This window comes from Cottoperca gobio, chromosome 17 (genome assembly GCF_900634415.1).
Source record: "Cottoperca gobio chromosome 17, fCotGob3.1, whole genome shotgun sequence".
NCBI lineage: Eukaryota > Metazoa > Chordata > Actinopteri > Perciformes > Bovichtidae > Cottoperca > Cottoperca gobio.
Window position 1 is genome coordinate 5436571 of NC_041371.1, and position 20204 is coordinate 5456774.

Sequence of the window (20204 nt, forward strand, 5' to 3'; positions counted from 1 at the left end):
CAGATACTGAGCGACAGAGCAATCTGTATGAGCTCAAAGGCAAACTTTCAGCATTCCTCATTCCAGGGCGGACCACCCAAAAAGACCCCCACGCCACCTCCCCCTCACTCTGAGCTTACCCAACCCTCCCCCCTGTCTCGGGTTACAAGGCATCGCTAGTCTCCAAAAGAAAATGTCACAAAAAAAAGGAACTTGAACTTCAAAAGGTGACTAATCTGAAGTAGCCCGAGTTAATCGTGTGCATCTGTTCCACGGCTCTGAGGCTTCTGACCCGCAGGAGTCTCGCTCTGCCGGCTGCTTCACCAGGCAGCCAACACTAACCCAAAGAAAATTAGCACTTAACACAGTTTGGATGGAAAAGCTCTCTGGTAAATGCACAAATTGACAAAGCCACACGGGGAGATAGACTGTCATTTGGAGGTTGTGGAGGCGGAGTCCTTCCAAGATGTCCGACTGTTATCAAGTGAAAGTCGTGACCTCAGCAGAGAATTCAACCCAGATGAACGATACATTTCCAAATAGTAAAGTCGTGACGGAGGAACATCTAACGTGAAGTTAGATCCTTGAATGTGCCAGCAATCTTCTGAGCTGTGTGAGCGCCGTGTTAATGTGTTTTAACACAAACCAACATGTTCCAACTTAAAGCTGCACTACTCAATACTTTTTATACTAACAATAGATCATGTCAAGGTTTCCCTCATACAGGTGAACCCACAGAGAATCATCACTTCACTGCAGTTCTCCGCAGCTCTTCAGAGCATTGTAGCATCTTTCAGCTCATTGTTTTGGTTTGGTTTTATACTGTTCTCAGGAGCGTTGTATCCAGATGCAGCAAAGCAGTTGTTGTACTTAACCTGCCCTTCATCAAACAGATAAATCAGGTGAACACAGAGGAGCATTTAGCAGCTAAAGACACATAAATGTTATTTGACTCTCTAGGTGACTTTAAATAAATGCTAATGTTGCAGCCCACAACAGCGCTACTAACACTCCTTTAATGCATCTGCAGAGTTCATACTAAAGAGTCAAAACTGCAGGTGAGAAGCTCAATGCAGTTGTTCAAACACAACCACACACACAAACTTAAAAAACAACAAGTTCAGGCCTGAAATGTTTCAATTCTTAATTCGCGATCTTGATAAACAAAGCAGAGACACAGTCAAAGGTTCGTATGAAGACCGGCTGCCAAATATTCCAGATCTGAGTTCATGTCTCGGAGCGATGAGATGAGATCTGTCCTGGTGTCTCTGCAGGCAGATGCTGATGCACTGCTTTTTTAATATGCTGCTAACTAGACAAAAAGACGATACGTCAGTGTTTATGAGTATGATCACTGCCTTATTTCCCCCTGAACTGTAAAGCCAACATACACATGCATGTCAACAGATCCATCTCTATGACACTGAGCAAACGTGATCCGCAGATAGAGACCATGTGACAGAGTTGAAAGCTAGAGTAAAAGCTAATGATTGTCAGTAAGTGGTCCTTGAGTTGAGATTGTTTTGTCAACATATAAGCAACGTAGAATTACGTGAAAAGGCCTTTAACACACTGCAAAATCAAAAATAACAAAGTAAACTCCGTCTGATGTTGAAGATCATGTAATATGATTGAAAGCTCCAGAAGAGTTTCTAAGTGGACGTTGAGGTGAGAGTGTTTTGTCAACCAGTGTTTGAAAACTGCTCCATTTTGTTGATCCGTGATGCTTTAACCTTATATTATAGTTGCACATTCGCAGCGTTTTTATCTTTCTGAGATCAGATTTCGTCTTTAAAGACTCAACAGTTTGTAATTAACATTCAGCAGCTGCACGGGGGGGGGGGGGGAATTAAAAGGTAAAAGACTGTACCGTAATGTGATCCGGCCACAAGGCATGACTTGATTGGAAAACTTCTCAAAACACCTGGAGTGAATGGGGCGAAATGCATTCTGGGAAATGTAGGATACTCACTTAGTCAAGTAGAAGGAAACTCAGAAGGTTGAAGAGCTCATCAGAGAATTTGTTATTAAATGTATTAAACATCACAAATTGATTTCTAACAGTGTCAAGAAGACAGACGGGTGGATTTTAACGAGATATTGTGCCTCACAAAAAAAGCCATTTCTTACTCTGACGATTGCATTATTGAAAATCTAAACTCCCTGATGAATCCTTTCATGTACTCATGCATTCATCAGGGAACATTTCATGAAGAGATGTTTCCCTGAAACCAGTGAGACTCTTCAAACACAGTCACTATGTGTTGCCAATCATTGTTCAAACCCACAGAGATTCAACATATTTCTGACGGAGATCTCAAAGTTTCCAAAGACACTAAATATGTCAGAATGAATTACAAGAAATGTGCATACGATAATGCACAAGACATCTGGTGCAGTCGTAAAAACACTTTGATTAAGTGTTGGAACAAGGAGACATTATTAGTGGATGTTGAGGGAACATTTAAGGGAGGAAATAAGGAATCAAGAGATTAAATCACATAAAACATGATTCCTATGTATTTGAACTACAGAATCCTTTGTGAACAATATGGAAACATCCTTCCAGGACAACTCTTTCATATTTATTTCATTGGTTCATCTTATCCAGACTCCTTTCAGAGTTTGAAGGCTCAGGAAGGGTGTGGGAGTCCTTTCTCCTTTTGAAGCAAAGGGGTTTCTGGCACAACTTCACCTACTTCCAAAGGTGCAGAAGAGAAGGGAACAAATGTCTGAAGAGGTCAACCCTCCAGCGTTTCATGATGACCCTGAGGAAGAACACAAGCCAACACACGTAAGTCTCACAATAAAGTCGTTCTATATACTGCAAGTGTTGCTGGAGTTTTGACCTCTTCAGTCTTTTTAATGTCCCCAGATGTCCTCCAGCTCTGCACTGGATGGACCTGATTGCGAATCACATGATATGACACACAGGAGTCAGACGTCACTGACATCGGTAATTTGATTTCTCTCTATTTGGTAGTAATGACAGACCTCCAACCAAACTGTCTGCATTCCTCGCTGTGGGACAGAGGCAGAAAAAATAACATCGCCTATCGCATTTCATCCTCAGCACCACCTTTGCCAAGCAGATAGCGACTCCAGCAATATGTGGCCTGCCCTTGAAGACTACCCGAAACCACATGTGTGAATCCCCCATCCCCTCTGACACACACACACACACACACACACACACACACACACACACACACGCACAGAGGCAACCTGGTGTTGTTAAAAAGAGGTGATTAGGGGGAAGCCGAAATCAAAGGTACAAATCCTGAAAATTAAAGGACTCGCAGACCGGCCATCTTTTCCTCTCACGCAGGAATGCTTCTCATTAGACGGCTGCCTCAATGTGAACCATGCGGCCCGCAGAGGCAGATTGGAGTGGGCGTTCGCTTTGTCTGAGCCTTTTAAGAAGAAAAAAAGAAAGCTTAATGTTTTCAGTGTGCCTGTTTAGATCTGCATGTACACAGGATGTGTTACTGTTCGTTGTTGAACAGGGAGAGCAAGTTGCAGATAAATTAAATCAATCCATTAAAGAGGTATTTCACCTAAATCGCCAAAAAGAAAACATATTCTCACTTAATTTTAACACTAGCCATAATAAAATAAAAGAATCAGGACCAGAGGGGCTTTTTTGTTTTTGTACATTTTTCTTCCGCAGATTGATGACATAGGCCGTCGACATGTCTCTGCTTGCATGTCCCCCCCCCCCGCTACAATTCCCCAGACATTCATCACACAATCTGACATACCTCGAAATCTATCTCAGATTGTGACCAAAGATTCTATTAGACCCATCTTGCATCGTCGCGTGAAATGCAATGAACCAGAGAAATTGCTGTCACAGTTTTCAAAGCGCATCTTCTTCCCACACAAAGACATTTATCAGCAGATAAAACCAAAAGCATGTGCAGGGCTGTGTGAAAATTGGACTTTTTGTCATTTGCATGAACTAGTCCTTTAAAAGACCTGCGTAAGATATAGGATATTAAAAAGAAATCCGCTTATCATTATTAGAATTTCTTTAAGTTTTGCACTGAGCTCAGCTCCTGCTTTCACGGAAGCAACTATTAAAACATTACTGTAAGTAACTAAAGCTGTCAAAATGAGTAAACATGATATGTTTCCCTCTGAGAAGTCGTGGAGTAGAAGTATAAAGTTACATAACATGGAAACACTCACGTAAAGTAGCATTTATACTGAAGCTCAGTACTTGTTCAACTGATACCAACGTCCGGTGATTGCAGCTAATGGACAGGGACGGATGAGAGCAGGTTGATAAAAGAGCTCATAAAACAATAATTAATGACATAATTAATCATTAACTAGTTCTCTCTAGTTGAAAAGACCCACCGTTCCTTGTGACAGGAACTCATTAGTCAGTGTCAACGTTAAAAAAAGATAACGCTCATTCATCTTTCCTTCACCTTACCTTGGGGAGAAAACACAAGTCTCACATCTGAACAAGTGTGGAGAGTCATAAAGGGGGTTTTATTAATAAATCATAAACATTCCCCTTGTCCTCCTCATCCCTCTGTGTCCATGAAATGATGTTTCAAAGTGCCTCAGCTGCCCAACACCTATGTACATGTTTAATTTATGAGAGTGTGTGTGTGTGTGATGGATGAGCAGGAAGTCTACATACAAAGCACATCCACTTTCACTGCTTGCCTTTAGTTTTGAGGTCTTAACTGGCATCAGCTTTACCAAGCTGGTGAATTATTCACCGCGGGAGCCATTTAATCATCGGAGTTTATTTAACCTTTCAGAAAGCCCGCCCAACGGCCAACAGGGCCGTGTCATAGGTGTGTGTACACTACAGGCGAAGGCATGCGCTAAGTGAGTGTGTGAATTAGAGTGTGCGGCGTATCCTGTTTACATTCACACGCTGCACTCCCATACTGTTTGTAGTCAGGTAACATAAGTCCACTCGCTTCTTTCTTTTGTTGTTTTTAAGCAGCATCATGTTGAGTTTGAGGCGTTTACACACCGGCGCGGCTGCACCTAAACTGAGCCTGCGAATGTTTTATATTTTATTTATTAACTATTAATACCAGCAGCGATGGGAATTTGCAACACTTTCTCAGTCTGTCTGAGGTCAATAGTTGTATATTCTAAGCTACTTTAAGTTATTTTGAGTTTTCTTTCAGTGAATTTGAGTTCCCTCGGGTCAACGCCATGAATGGCTAGGGCTTTTATTGTGAAAGGTATGAATAGAAGAAGTGGAGCTCGTATGTGCTGCTTTTGTCTGCTTTAAAAGGATAACGTTGTATTTGTATGTTCGGAGTATGGAGCCTCTGTGTTGTTGGTATTTTTTGTTTCCTCACAAGGTTATCTTTTAACACATAATTCACAATGCAAAATATATATTTTTTTAAATCGACCTTGTTCTGAAAAAATATCCTCTCGTCGAGTAATATTTGCGTCCTGTGAAAAAAAACATTTTGAAAAAAATATATTGACCTTTAGGCTTCTAGTGTCTCGCAGATGTGTCGAGAAAGAGGTCTCCACGCTTGAGCACATGGCGCCCCATGTTAGCCTATCTTCATCACCTGTTCCCTGCACAGTGCGTCCATTTTGTGCCGAAACAGCAACTGTTGGTCTGAACAGTCTGAAAGCGGCCCGCCGACCTTCTCCCCACGAGGTGTTTATGGCAGCAGGTTGGATTTTAGGCACTTGAGCTATGTGACCCCTCCTGATCCCACACTTGTATGTAAAAACACTCCCTTCATTCCTCGGGCCGGAGCCCCGACCGTCGCTAATCCACGGTTTGAAATCTTAGATTGTGGGAATACTCCAGACAAATGTCCACCTTTCATCCCTGTTTGAGTCTCTAAGTGTAAAGGACTCAAAGGCTCTTCTGGTCTGATGGTGATAAATATGTGGCTTCAGATGATTTCCCAGGAAATATGTGCATGTAACAACTGCTCATACCTCTTTGCTCTCTTTGTTCTATTTCAATCACTCGGCGGGTTGGCAGGCGCTACCTGGAAAATCAAGAGATTTCCTTTGAACATGTCAGCCACAACAACCGGTCTGATTGAATAACCGTCCCGACTGAACCACCACATTACATGATGTCGGGCAGTTGTTGCCTGATAGCGAGTTCACAATTATTGGCTGCGGTGCCGTTGGCCACTTGTGATGTTTATGAGACAAGGCCTCCTCTGTTCGCGGAGCAGCGCCGCGTGGATGAGAGCAGACTACAGCTGCTGATAACGCCGGCTCTGGACTGATTTGAGTCATGTGTTACAGGATGAAAGCAGACGCACTGAGGGTGAAGTTTAAAGTGGTAATCTCCGGATTCGCGTTGCTTTGATTTTGGACGACATCTGTGGCGCTTTATGGCGGCCATTGTTGTGGTGGTTTTTTATCACCACATTTCCCATCACTTATAATAAAGTGGTTTTATTTCCTGTGAAGATTGAATGCATTTGATGTTGACAGGGAAAGTATGGCAATGTTTTACAAGCCGTAATGTTCTTTAACCACTTGGTTTGTACCTACAGAACAAGCGTTTAGCGACTAGCTAGTGCACATTAGCATTTAGCAGCTAAATAGCCACAGGGGGAGAACACAACAGAGCTAAAAGAAGAGTATTGGACTGGAAAACAACAACAAGCAAATACTAAATGTTGCTGCATGTCTGCTGGATGTAGGCAGAGTCATCTCTTTGTTCCCGGGGTCGTATGTTCTTGATATAAACTAACATTGTAAGAAATTGGTAAGGGCTAGCTTAGCAGTAGAAATTGCAAACGAATAGACATAGATGTACGATTCAAATGCAGTTTGAATGGTAAATACTTATAACATCAGTATTTGGGGGATTTCACCCTTTTACCTAGAGAAACATACATTTCTGAGAACATAAAACCCTTTTAAAGGTTATATTAATGTTGCCTATGTAAATTACTGCTTGCTAACGCAACTTAATAAGATGCTAACATGACAGCTGCTGTGTTTCCATCTTGTTCTGCTGCCCTGAAGCGTCCAAAGAAAACACTATTTAAGAGTCTTTTTTATTTCCTTCGTCACAGAGGCTTCGCTGTTATGTTGCGTAAATCAAAAAACATCAGATACAAAAAGTAATTTGTGCCAAAAGCTGTTACGTTTCTAAAATTGAGTTTGAATTAGAGTTATTAAATTGTGTCTCGCCTCGGGAGCTTTTGTTTGTTTGTTGTTGGAGCATCGTGGTTACCTTGGGTTAGAACTTTATTATAAGTGGCTTCACCACAATAATCATGAGTTACAAAGTAAAAACAGGAGCGCTCGTCTATCTGTAATATCATTTTAATAACTCATAATGGGATGTATTCCTTTGTCTTCTGAACAGCTTTTTGTTCTCTTCTTTGAACTACACATCTTTTTATTATTCATTCCAAACGTGGTCAAATTAAATGAATGTTTTTTTTTATGATAGCAAAATGGAAATGTATTTAAATGTAATCAGCATGGAGTTTTCACTTCCATGCAGCAATGCTGTCCACAGACGCTCTGAGGGTGTGAAACTGACAACACACTCCTTATTTTAAGCACAAACACACATCACACTTGTTTTACTGTGACCAGTAGCTAATTGCGGCTATTGTTAGCTAACGCTATCAGCCTTTGGACAGATATTGGTGAGTAAGTGACATTACTGAGTCCATGACGCTTCGTGCATTTGCCATTATCCTAAAATTGTCACACAGACTCTCTCTAAAAGGCACAATGAGTAGGTTATGTATAGACTCAGACAAAAATAATCCCTCTCAATCAAGTGAAGTGTGCGGCGGTGGCCGTTTCTGCAGAGACCCTGCTTTTAACACACACACACACACACACACACACACACACACACACACACACACACACACACACACACACACACACACACACACACACACACACACACACACACACACACACACACACACACACACCTTAGCTGAATAAAGGTTGAGTAGGTCAGAGGCCACTGTTCACAGAAAGTAAATAAAACTGCAGATAAAGAAGTTAAGTTTTCCCGAGGATGCACCGTCCCACTCTTTGTTTTGTGCTGCTAAAGTTCATGAAGTTCCAGCAGTGAATACCCCAAAGGTATTCAGGAAAAAGTAGACGAATCTCAATTCCACCAGTTTATTCTGGCAGCGTCAAACAGCATGCTGACGTTTCTTCCCGGTGGCTTTCATCAGAGCAAAGTTATTGTTTTTATTTTATTTTCTATTCAATTCTTGATGAATAAAACAGAGACATATGCACGTAACTCCTGTGTTTTCATATCGGATTGCACAGAAACGTGCCTCGAGTGATAGATCAATATTTTTCAGGGACTCCCTCTGACCTCGTGTGTTGCCCGGTGAGGGTCCTGCGGTGTGAGAGTCTGGCAGAGGGAAACAGAGGCCCCTCTCACGAACACCAGACCCCAACACATCAAAGTTCCCCCTCCACGCTCAGACACAGACAAGAGAGAGAGAGAGGCCAAGCGGACACACATCGAAGCGATACCTTTTATCATTTATTTTTCCCTCAGTGGGGGGGGGACGGGGACGTCCTTAGATTAAACACCAAACTAAAAAAGCACTCCTGGAGACACAGACAGAAGAAACAACCACTGATAACTGATATTTGAACACCTGCTGAGGGAAAAAGGACAGCGAGGCTCGGGGCCAACTCACACACAGCTATTGTTCTCTGGTCCTCAACCACAGACTCACTTAGCATGCAGCTGAATGAGATGTTTGCTTCACCTCCGTCTCTGCTTTGACAGGCATTCATGATAATATTGTCGAGGTTGTGCTGGTCGGCGCACCCTGCCAAGACGGCGAGCGAGACACACATCTGAATCACAAGTGGAGGTTGACTTCTCTTTAAAGACTGTGAGAAATCACAGAGTAACTTGTGATGGTGGAGTCATGATCTGGGAGCCCCGCCCCCCCCGAGTCACGTCTGGAGACGATTACATTTGGAAATGTATCTGACTCTTCCAAGAAGCTTTTCAGGGAAATGCAATTTGTATCATTTCTTATGACATGCATGTAAATCAAGGCTGTCTAAGCAAAGCACGAGAATCTTTCGCAACTGACTGCAGTGTGAGGTCGAAGGGGCAATCACTCAAATCCTATCATTAGTTAAACTCACTGTGTTATGTGCCAGGTTAAATGCTCCACTGGGGATTCAACATTGATTCTTTTTAAGTTTTAGTTTAAATACTTTGGACAGCCGTCAAAGCTAAGAGCAATGATGCGGTACCTGGTCGTTATATGTATTCTTTTGTTTAATTGTAAAGTGTATTGGGACCATGCCGCATGCTGATCCTGCACTTTAAATACAATTGATTGATTGATTGATTGATTGATTGATTGATTGATTTCTGCTCTAAGAGGTCTATAGGATGCATGCAAATCAAACAGGATTTGGATGTGAATCATTTTTGATTCAAATCCAAAATCCAAAATAATTTTCTTTTTCTATAGAATATATTAAGGAGGAAAATCAAAAACCTTATGAATTTAAACTGACAATAATCTTGATACAAGCAGGTGTGTGTGTGTGCACTTGGCGAGACTTTTATCTGGTTTCATAAAAAGGAGAATTAAATATAATTTGTCCATTTTAAACTGCATAAATCTGAAAACCTCATTATTCATCTAAAAACTGTCTTAGTGCTTTAATGATCTCATGCAGTAAACTTCAGCCCTGCAACACCAAACATAATATCTCAATGTAGAATCTGTACTGTACTCAAAATTGTGCTAAAGATTTGATCAAATGACACAGATTATTGTCCAATCAGTATGTAATACATGGGCAAATTCTATCAGCACGGCACTTTGTACAGAAAAGCCATAAAATGAGATTGATTCATTTCAATGCACTAAATAATTACAACACTGTCATACGGCAGCATTTCTCTTATGATAAATACGCAGCTGGAGCCGGGATTTGTGAAGGTCACAAGTACAAAGTCCCCTGATTATATGTTCTATACAAAAAAAAGATTAATCACAAAATACCAGGATTAGAATCTGATGAGGAATCTGTTTCTTTCATTTTGGCTGCTTAAAAGTGTTTTAAAGACGTCTGAACATATTGATTTTACCTGTTGAACACCAGCTCGTTGCTGAAACTCAATTGACCTCCACGTGATTTATCACTGATCATTTCTAGAAGGCCAACAATGCCTCGTAATCTGTTAGGTGTGTTGGTCTGCGTAACAGATTCCAGGTTGGGGCGGATAACGGATAAAACATTTTTTATAATCAGATTACAGCTGCTATTCATGCCCTCAGCTACTCCACAGATGTGGTCTCCAAACAAACGCTGCCTTTAGATCCGTCAGTGTGATCACTGAGGGAATTTCATTAGAGTGAGACCTCCATGACTGAGACTGATAACAGAGGAGGAGGAGGAGGAGGAAGAGGAGGAAGGAGGGGAACAGCGTGCACTGTGTTTGACCAGAGACAGTTGTTAACTGTGCTGGGTGGTGAGAAGGAGAGAAGAAGAGGGAGGAGGAGAGATGGAAGGAGAGGAGGGGAAAAGGGTGAGGAGAACAGAGTGGGGATATACAGAGAAGGGAGAGGAGAGGGAAGGATAAGAGAGGGATGGTAGGGGAGTGGGGGGGTAAGAAAGGAGAGGAAATGGAAGCAAGGGAAAGGGAAGGCAGGAGAGGAGAGAAGGACAGAGGGAGGAAGGGACCGGAGGAGAATATAGCAGAGATAAGGAAGCAGCAAAAGAAAGGGAGAAGGAGAGAGTAGGGGGGGGGGGGGAGAGGAAAGGAAAGGAAAAGGGAAGATTTAAAGGAGTGGGGAGTAGATGAAGGAGGGGAAAGATGGGGACGGAAAAAGAAAAGGGGAAAGGGGAGGGGGAAGAGAGGAACATGGTAAAGGAGAGCGGGGAGGATTGGGGAAGGCAGGGGAGAGGAATATATAGGGGATGATGGTAGGAAGGAGAGAGAGATAAATGAAGGAGGGGGAAATGAGGAAAGGCATAAACAGGGTGGAGTAGATGAAGCGGAGAGACGGGGACAGAGGGAAGAAGAACGGAGGGATTGGAGGAGAAAACAGGAGAGATGAGGAAGAAGGAAAAGGATGAAGAGGAAAACAGAGCAGGAAGGAAAAAGTAAGGAAATAAGGGAAGTGGACTAACAGAGAAGAAGGAAAAGGGGAAAAGAGGAGAGGAAAGGGAGGCAGGGGAGACAAAGTGATAAGGGAGGATGGTAAGGGAGGGGAGATAAGGAAAGAAACAATGAAAAGAAAGAGAAGAGGAATAAAAGGAGAGGAGAGTAGGGAGGAGAGAAAAGGAGAGATAAATATAAGGAGAGGAGAAAAAGAAGGAAAGGGGGAAGAGAGGAGGAGGATGGGGAGGATGATATAGGGAGGGGGGAATAAAGAAGAGGAGAGTAAAGGAAAGATGAAGGGAGGAGTAAAGGACAAGGAGAAAGATGAAGAGAGATTGGAAAAGGGACGGAGGGGGGGAAGGAAGAGAGATGAGGAGCAAGGAAAGGATGAAGAGGAAACAGGGCAGGTAAGAGGAGTGGAGTACCAGAGAGATAAAAGAGGAGAGAGGGGGGGGGGGGGGGGCAGTGACGTAGGGGATGAGGAGGCCCGGGCTCCCCACTGAGGAGTGATGCGATGGTAATCTCTCAGCTGGAACATCTGGTCCGGCCCTGAACAATGACTCCTGCAGGCAGATCGCAGCCTCTCTCAGTCCTGCGGAGATGCTCCGATAACCCACCTCCACCGGTCAACGCCACGCCGATCAACAAAGACGTACCTTGTGTGTGGACACACCGGCTCACAGGTAATAAACCTGCTCCTCTGTGGTCTGATGGGAACTGAGGAAGCCGGTCAGATAGGAGCTCCTGTGTTCAAGGTGACGAGTGAAACCCCCCCCCCCCCCTAGGGAAACATTCCTCAAAGATCCTCAGCATCAACGTGACACGCACTCTGAAGACGAAGCTCTAATCGAGTGTTATTTTACAGTCGTGTCGTTCTCTAAGTGCTGCCCAATAAACCACTGTGTGTGTACAGTCACTGTAGACGCACACATCTGAGACGTTTCCTTTAAGATGACTTGGATCCTGTAAGATCAACGATATAAAATGTCCCAGAAGAAGACACTGGAGGACAGAAAGACAGCCCGATCATGGAGTCCTTAAAACGGAAGACATTCCAGATGGTGCTCAAGTGGAGGACGACATCACAGGAGACTACATGGCTCATGAATGTCAGCAACTCTGATTAAAAGCCATTCCGCTAGGGGGGGGAAACTGCTGGCGCTGCCTTTCATGCCCATTTATCACATGAATTGTTTGTATACAGTTGTTTTATTCTCCCCGAGTGTGTGTGTGTGTGTGTGTGTGTGTGTGTGTGTGTGTGTGTGTGTGTGTGTGTTAGAGAGAGATGAGATGAATGTAATTAAAGTTTTTTTAATTAGACGCTGTTCTTTTCTGGGAAGCCTGTGGCAGCGCTGGGTGGAGCCAGAGTGGAGACAGGAGGTTTGTGGTCTGGCTGAGGGAACTACGCCGGCCGGGGGAATGGAAACCGGGTGTTCATCGTACACATATACACATATATGCAAACACACACTCACGTACACAAGCACTCGCGCCCACACACACATAAACCAAAGCTCCAGAGAGAATAAACACACACAAAAGGCCACATAAAGTTATGCAGACATGAATCTGGATGCACAGCCCCCACAATACTAATGTATACCACACGCAAACACACACACACACATTCAAATACAGAAATTAATTCATGTGACTACCTGCATTATAGAAGTCAGCCTGCTGACACGTACATTCCCTAAATAGTGATGATGTGTGCATTTGCATGCACAAGCATGCTTGCAAGCTCATGCATACATAAAAACAAATACAGACACTCTCTCACACACACACACACACACACACACACACACACACACACACACACTCTCCTCCATACTGATGCACAATCCTCACGCACAGGCACGGATGAGTACATGCAGAGAGGCAAGTGCACTCACTCACGGATGTGCGTGCGTGCACAGAACTCATTATAGATGCATACAGCGCACACAAACATATAAACACTCTTCGATGCATGCACGTACACTTGCACTCTCCACAATACCCCCCCCCCCCCAGTCATTGCACATGCATACACACGCACACATGCGTGCACACACATATAAATGCGCTTAGCCACATGCTTCAGCACACACATGCGAACACACAATAAGCCTTCATTACTCAAATCCTTTGGCACACACACACACACACACACACACACACCATTATAATTCATGCACACATTACATGTCAAACCTCTCTTCGAATACAGTACACACACACACACACGGACGGACAGTCACGGCACAAAAGGCACACACACCCAGCCCCAATCAGGCCAACAATGAGATACCAAAACCATATCCTGCACCATTCCCTGGCTTTAATGCACTCGCACACACACACACACACACACACACACACACACGTACAGTAAGATCAGGGAAATGCATTACACAGATCTGGGCATCGACTGACATCAGTGAGGCACGGCCCTCCTTCTCCATCAGACACTGACGTCAGCTTTCCACAAAACCGTTTCACCCCAAATTACAGGCGATCAAACCCCTTCTTCTGTTGACAGTTAAGAATAGATTCATCTTAGATGCATGCAGCACACCGGGACGTCCTCCCTCCAGACTGTGTGCTCAAACTGTCAGAAATTAGGGACAGAGTTTTCCCGCCTGTCAATGCAAACACAGCACAGACTCTGAAACCCCCCCCCACCCCCCCGACACCAACCACTAGAGTCAGATGTGTGTAAATATATGGAAAACACCGAGGTGTGAGAGAACATACATTTCCCAAAGCCACCACATGTGCTTTTCAGGGATCTTGGCTTCCTTTGATAAACCTCAGTAACTTGTATTCCCCGGAGCGGTCAGTGCGCTCGGGCGTTCTTTCAGCCGTGGTCGGTCAACACCAGCAGGTCAAATTGGGCAGCAACAGGTCAATCGCTATGAACAGGGCACCATCTAGTGTCGCATGCCGAGTATGAGAGCTGCTGAGAAGCTTGACGGAAAAGAACACAGCCATGTGTGTGTGTGTGTGTGTGTGTGTGTGTGTGTGTTGGCTTTATGACGTGTGCACAGTGTTTCTACCCGCATGAAACACTCGGGTCACTGAGAGGTTAGCTTCATGTCGGAGTCAAACTGAAGAGCTGAACAAACCCAAAGGTGCAGTGGACTTCCGGGCGTGGTGAGGAGGGGGGGGGGGGGGGGGGGAGGCAGCAGATGTGACTGTTTGCACAGTCCGGGCTAACAAACAAACCAAAGACGAGGCACCGCTATGTCGGGTGGAAGAAGGTTTCAACTAGAACTGATCATCTGAACAGTTTCATCTTCGATATCTCTGGCGATCACGTAATCGAGCGATCGTTTGTCCGCGTTGGACGACGCTGTAAACTCGTGGAGTCTTCAAACTGCTCGTTTCGTCCAAAGCCTTTAGATATTCAGTGGACCATCACATCTCTCACAGAACAACAGGAACAACGAGGAAGCTGGAACAGGATATATTTGGCTTTTTTGTTTTTAAATCAATTTCCAATTTTACTTCCATAATAAACGTCGTGCTATCGAATGATCTTTACTCCGACCCCGAGGACCCCCGACATCATCAGAGCTGCAGCGACTGTCCGCTTTCCAAATGTGTGGATTTGCTGCTTTTCTGGGAACAATTTAGAGACCAAACAAATGATGGAGAGTAAATGTGCAGATGAATCACTAATGAAAGTCATCAGGTTACTGTCAGCTTTCATTGCTTACACAAAATACAGAAGCTTCACCATCAACTTCCCAATTCTACTCTTCGAACAGTCTGTTGCTGCACACCTGTAGCCGGATGTTTAACAGATCATTATGGACCTTTAATTGTTCAAATAGATAGATTTTAAATCAAGAAAACTTTACGTTTTGCCTCGACATAACGTTACTGAACTCACGCTACAGGTAGATCACTTTGTAAAACACTTCCTGTAACTTCAACCACAACAAACCAACTAACATTCGACTCAACTCAAACGTGGCGACGGCAGAAGACGTGAACACATTTCAACACCTGTAATCCTCACTTTCAACACACTTTCGATCTGTTTACGGGGGCTTTCAGGGTTGTTTCGTGTGGCACGGGTACGTGCGGTGTCTGCGGGACGCGAGTGCGAGCTCTCGTCGACAAAAACCAAACTTGTTCAAAAACAATAAAAACACAGCAAATGGTGTTTATTGTCAAAGTGTAGGAGTAGGACAATGTTATTATATGTGCATAATTCATTATTGTGTACTCTAATTGTGCAACAAACTAAGCTACAGTATATACATACATCTATCATTAACTGTTGATAGCTGGATGACAGTTATACTGTATAACAGTAAATGTAGTTGGCCGGTTGCTTGGGCAGGACAGCCTTTAAAGACGATCTGACAAAAGCCCAAGACTTTGGTATCATCTGCATCAAATGCAAAATGGTGACTCTTACTCTTACAGTGTAATATCAATCAATACAACTAAACACATCCATTAAAAACATCCACATGAATATACTCAATGCAACAAATGTTATGCAGAAAAATCTCCCCGTTCCCCCGCCCCCCCCCCCTCCTCATTCTGTTTCTCTCTATCTCCATAAAATCCAGTAAAGGTTAAACAGACATTTAAATGTTACATATCCCATGAAAGTAAAAGAGAATAATGTTATGAGAACCCCCCCCCCCACCCCTCAAGTCTAGATAGCGACGATGCTTTGTGAAAAATATATGTATAGTAGAGTGAACTAAACATTTACATGATTTTACAGGTGGAAAGGAAACATCGTTTTGACATAACTCTTTTGAATAATAATAATAATAACAATAATACAGCCCCCACAGTCTTATGAACATGCTATGATCTCATGTTACTCACTCCGATCATTGTCCATGTGACGCCAGGCTGTCGGCCTGTCACAGGGTCGTGGTTGTGTCAGTGTACATGTTTCTAAGTGACTGCGGTGGATGTATGTGCGTCTGTGTGTCAGTTTGAGTGTGTTTTGGTGTTTTGCAGCCTCAACAGTCCCCCGAGTTATGCGAATGTGGCCCGGTCTCCATTTTCCAGTCTCTCTGGTCGGTGGCCTCTGCCTGGCCGTGCTGGGACGCAGCGGGAGACAGGGACATCTGCCTGCGGGGGTTGCCGCTGTGCATGGTGTTCCAGTGGCGCTTCAGATCCGACGCTTTGATGAAGGCTTTTTCGCAGGAGCCGCAGTTGAATGGCCGCTCGCCCCGGTGCTGCCGTTCGTGGTCTTTCAGGTGAGACTTGTGCTTGAAGGCCTTTTCGCACATTTGGCACGCAAAGGGCCTCTCGTTGCTGTGGACCCTCTCGTGCCTCTTCAGGTCGGGGCCCCTGATGAAGGCCTTGCCGCACACGACGCAGCGGTGAGGCTTGAAGCCGGAGTGGATCTTCAGGTGCTCCTTGAGGTGGGCGGCGGTAGTGAAGGCTTTGGGGCAGTGCTCACAGGCGTAGGGGCGGTTGGCGGTGAGCAGCCGCTCTTTTTTGGCGTTGTGGTCGATGGGTTTCGCCCCTGTGGTCTGGCAGGAGCCGTGGTCGCGGTGGCCGTACAGCAGGTACTCCAGCTTCATGTCGCTGGAGGAAGAGGAGCCCCAGCCGTGGCTGTGAGGATCTTTGCTCATGTTGGTGTTGTAGTTGTGCGGCTGAGACGCGTGAGAGCCCCCGGGCCCCATCCCGTCCATCCCCTGATCGTAGAAGCTGTTCTTCCTCACCTCCTCCATGGCCAGCTCCTTCAGGATGGCGTCCTGAGCTCGCATCCCGTGGTCGCCAGGAGCCTGGTTCTCCCGGGTCTTCATGTTGGTCAGCTCACGTTTCTGGGTGCACAGGTTATCCAGGAAGTTGATGCCCAGGATCTGGCCGGATGACATCATCATGTTGATGTCCTTCTTCCTCACAGCGAGCCGGGCTGTGTACATGTAGTTGAGCACCTCTTCGAAGATGTCAGAGCGGATGAAGTCCAACTCCACGATGGAGTTGTCCTCTTCGCTCTGTTTCTTGAAGAGCTTTTTGAAGTAGTTGCTGCACGCTGCCAAGACACAGCGGTGAGCCCTGAACTCTATGTTTTCCACCACCACCACCACATCACAGTGCTCACCTTCCATCCTCTGCTGGTTCAGCATCTTCAGAAAGGTGGCTTTGTGGTCATAGTCGATATATCTCAGTAAATCAGACATGTTGCAGGTCAAATAGGAGCAACCTGTGGAGCAAAAACAACATAAAGTCAAATAGTTTGCTTTGCACAATGAATCCACAATGCATATAACGTGCACATCTGAGGGGGTGGAGCTCTGTTTGCATGCTTCTTATGAAAATACACACAGGAGCAAACATTCACACACAATTATAGGAGTAACTATCTAACTATATCGCATTTGTTTACAAATGACGGTAAGAAAAATGCACAGAGTACAACAAAAGTAGCTAAATCAATCATGCAGAAATTATTTGGAAAAAAACACGATAGGCCCGACAGCAGTAAAAGCCGCAATAACGCTAATAAAATATATATACACGCCAACAGAAACTAACAGATGCACTTTGCTTAACTTTAGTAAAGCGTTTTATCCGCTGAGTTCGCGTGACAGTCGCGTCGCGCGCAGAAAGGATAACCTTAGCAAGAATATTTCACATTTCACTGCGCCCAGCCATTTTGGTCAGCAGCAAGCCTCCATTGGCATGTTTCTGGTGTCTTTAAAGCAGTTTCACAAACAAGCGGAGAGCACGGCGGCGAGCAGGCGAACACACGGCGGACAGAAAACCGCGCCGTGCGCTTTCCTGAGCCGTCCAAAGCCACAAAGAGAAAATAAGAAATGTTAATACCCGAAGCCCTGAACAGCGATCCCTGTGTTGTCACGCAAGGCAGTCGACGACGATCCAGAGCTGTCGTTTTTTCCTCTTCCTCCTCTTGTTGTGACTGTTGGGGCTTCACAGGAAACGCCGCGTTGTTCTGCCGCCACCTACAGCACCGGAGCGAGTACTCCACCAAGATCGTGTATGCGCGAGACGATGACTCACTCCGCGCGTGTTCCACTCCGGAAACACAATTAGAGAAATGGATCTGAAAATACTGCACAACATATATTCAACATCCATATACATCATCAGATGTTGATAGCTAATGTAATTTATGCAAGAATGATTCATCTGTTTATGTTATTTGTTCTTTATTTTATTTAAAAATGATATGTTTTGCATATGCATACAATTTTGCACATTATTAATAATCTTTTTATTTTATATATTATTTCTTTTTACTGCAACTGATGCGTGACAATTTGCCTTTGGATAAATAAAGTTCTATCTTTCCTTATCTACAAGGATCACTAACACAACATAAACATCATGTGGAACTGGATATATTGATCAGTCAATATTTATTCTATTGCACTCTTATATTCTTTATATGTTTACTATTTACAGAATCATTTTGACTTTTATATACACATTGTATGTTGTTGCTTTATATATATATATATATATATATATATATATATATATATATATATATATATATATATATATATATATATATATATATATATATATATATAAGAATCTATTTTTCTATTTCCACTTTGTTCAGCTTTGTTGTCCTTGTTTTTTTGGTTTGCTTTTATTACACTTATACTTTATTTTTTGTATTTCTATCTATCTTGTGTGTATGCACAAACTTTAGGAGGAAGAGGAACTATTTATTAAGAGTTTGACACAAAATAATTCAGCTACGTAGTTTGATCAGACTCGATTGACAGCGGTCTGGCAACACAAGCATATTTGAGATATTGCTAAATCCTGATTTGTCCTCAGAAGTACAATGTCCACCCCCTGCATCCCCCACCACCACCACCACCAGCAGCAGCACACACAGGAGTCCCTCTGGTGAAATAACCAAAGCGTTGTCACTGTTTAAAGAGCAGCTATCTAATAGATTTCTAAGTATTTAAAGATTTCATGAGTAAATAAATAACCTGAAGATCGTGCATCTGTCTATCTAAGGATCCAAATGTCCACACACAAAACAAAATAAAGGCTTAGAGCACGTTTTAATTTAAGCTGCAGCCTTTGATCAATATTTTGACACGTGCTGCAGCCTACAGATATTACACATCAAATTGTTAAGACAGCCCTGACTAATCCTACTAATTCATTTTATTGTACTCTCTGCAGGCCAAAGTTAAGGCAGACATTGTATCTGCTTGCTTTGGTCCCATTGGAGGGTAATTTCTGCTGCACACACCTTAAATCTGTTTAAATAATCAGCACATGTACAGTACATCTTCAGTTAGATCCTTCGGACTCTGATCCATACCTGACGTTACATTAACGCATATCTTCACTATTTTCCCACATGCAAGTTCTTTTTATATTGTGGACTTTTGTACAGCCAATATTTTGCACATTTCCTGCACAAAACTAGAGCTCACCCGCTCTAAATAAACATTAATTTAAAAACATTTCTTCACATTTTCTAGTGTACATTCTTTGCACTGTGCTTGTTATGGACCAAATTCATTGCATGTGCAAACCTGCTTGGATATAAAACGGTTTGAGATTTGTCTTTCATTGACCTCATCGCACCCAGCAACAGAGACAGAGTGAGCGCTCGCACCTTTAGTTTCTCTCTGCCTCACGCGCACGTACACAGTGGGCGGAGCCTTAAAGGCCTGCGTGCGTTCAACATAATTACCTATAACTCTACAAATCCTGTCTTAATTACCCCGAGGGCGCTTTTTTAAACAGAGCATTTTCTTTAATTAATAATAGACTACACTTTACAAATTAAACCCGTCCAATCCATATATTTATTTATTTATAAACAAATGTTTGAGCTAAATGATTAGAATAATCACATGTTGCCCATCAGGATATTTTAGTGCCTGAGGATATGAAAACTGTTTTAGCTCTTATGAACCCTTTACAATTTAGCTTATTTGTTAGTGGGTAAAAAGCTATTAAAAAAGGTGTCACATTTCATAGATTAAATAATGATCTGTACGTTATCGGATATGAATCCATCAGATAACTAGTGGCACATTTCACAACTGGTAAATCCCTTATCTGCATGATCTCTCAGAGCTGTGTGGACTAAACATTGTTTAACCTCGACTTGTTACCGGTTTTAAAAGATAAAACAATC

The 20204-nt window shown here is 43.4% G+C and overlaps 1 protein-coding gene across 2 annotated transcripts; it reads right to left on the reverse strand.

The window, feature by feature from the left end:
- Window positions 1-15224: 15224 nt before the first annotated feature.
- On the reverse strand, window positions 15225-18040 carry zbtb14 (zinc finger and BTB domain containing 14). Of its 2 annotated transcripts, none has more exons than XM_029454332.1 (2): window positions 17888-18040; window positions 15225-17264 (listed from the first exon to the last, which is right to left on the reverse strand). In XM_029454332.1, the coding sequence occupies exon 2, from the start codon at window positions 17239-17241 to the stop codon at window positions 16069-16071; it is 1173 nt and encodes a 390-aa protein (XP_029310192.1). In that variant the 5' UTR covers window positions 17242-17264; window positions 17888-18040; the 3' UTR covers window positions 15225-16068. The 2 variants fall into 2 exon arrangements, with proteins under 2 accessions (XP_029310192.1, XP_029310193.1); XM_029454333.1 differs by lacking the exon at window positions 17888-18040 and adding an exon at window positions 17614-17861.
- Between the last annotated feature and the right edge of the window lie 2164 nt (window positions 18041-20204).

Excerpts from the sequence above, each read along its gene's own strand:
- zbtb14 (XM_029454332.1), bottom strand. The coding sequence starts at position 17,241 with ATGTCTGATTTACTGAGATATATCGACTATGACCACAAAGCCACCTTT.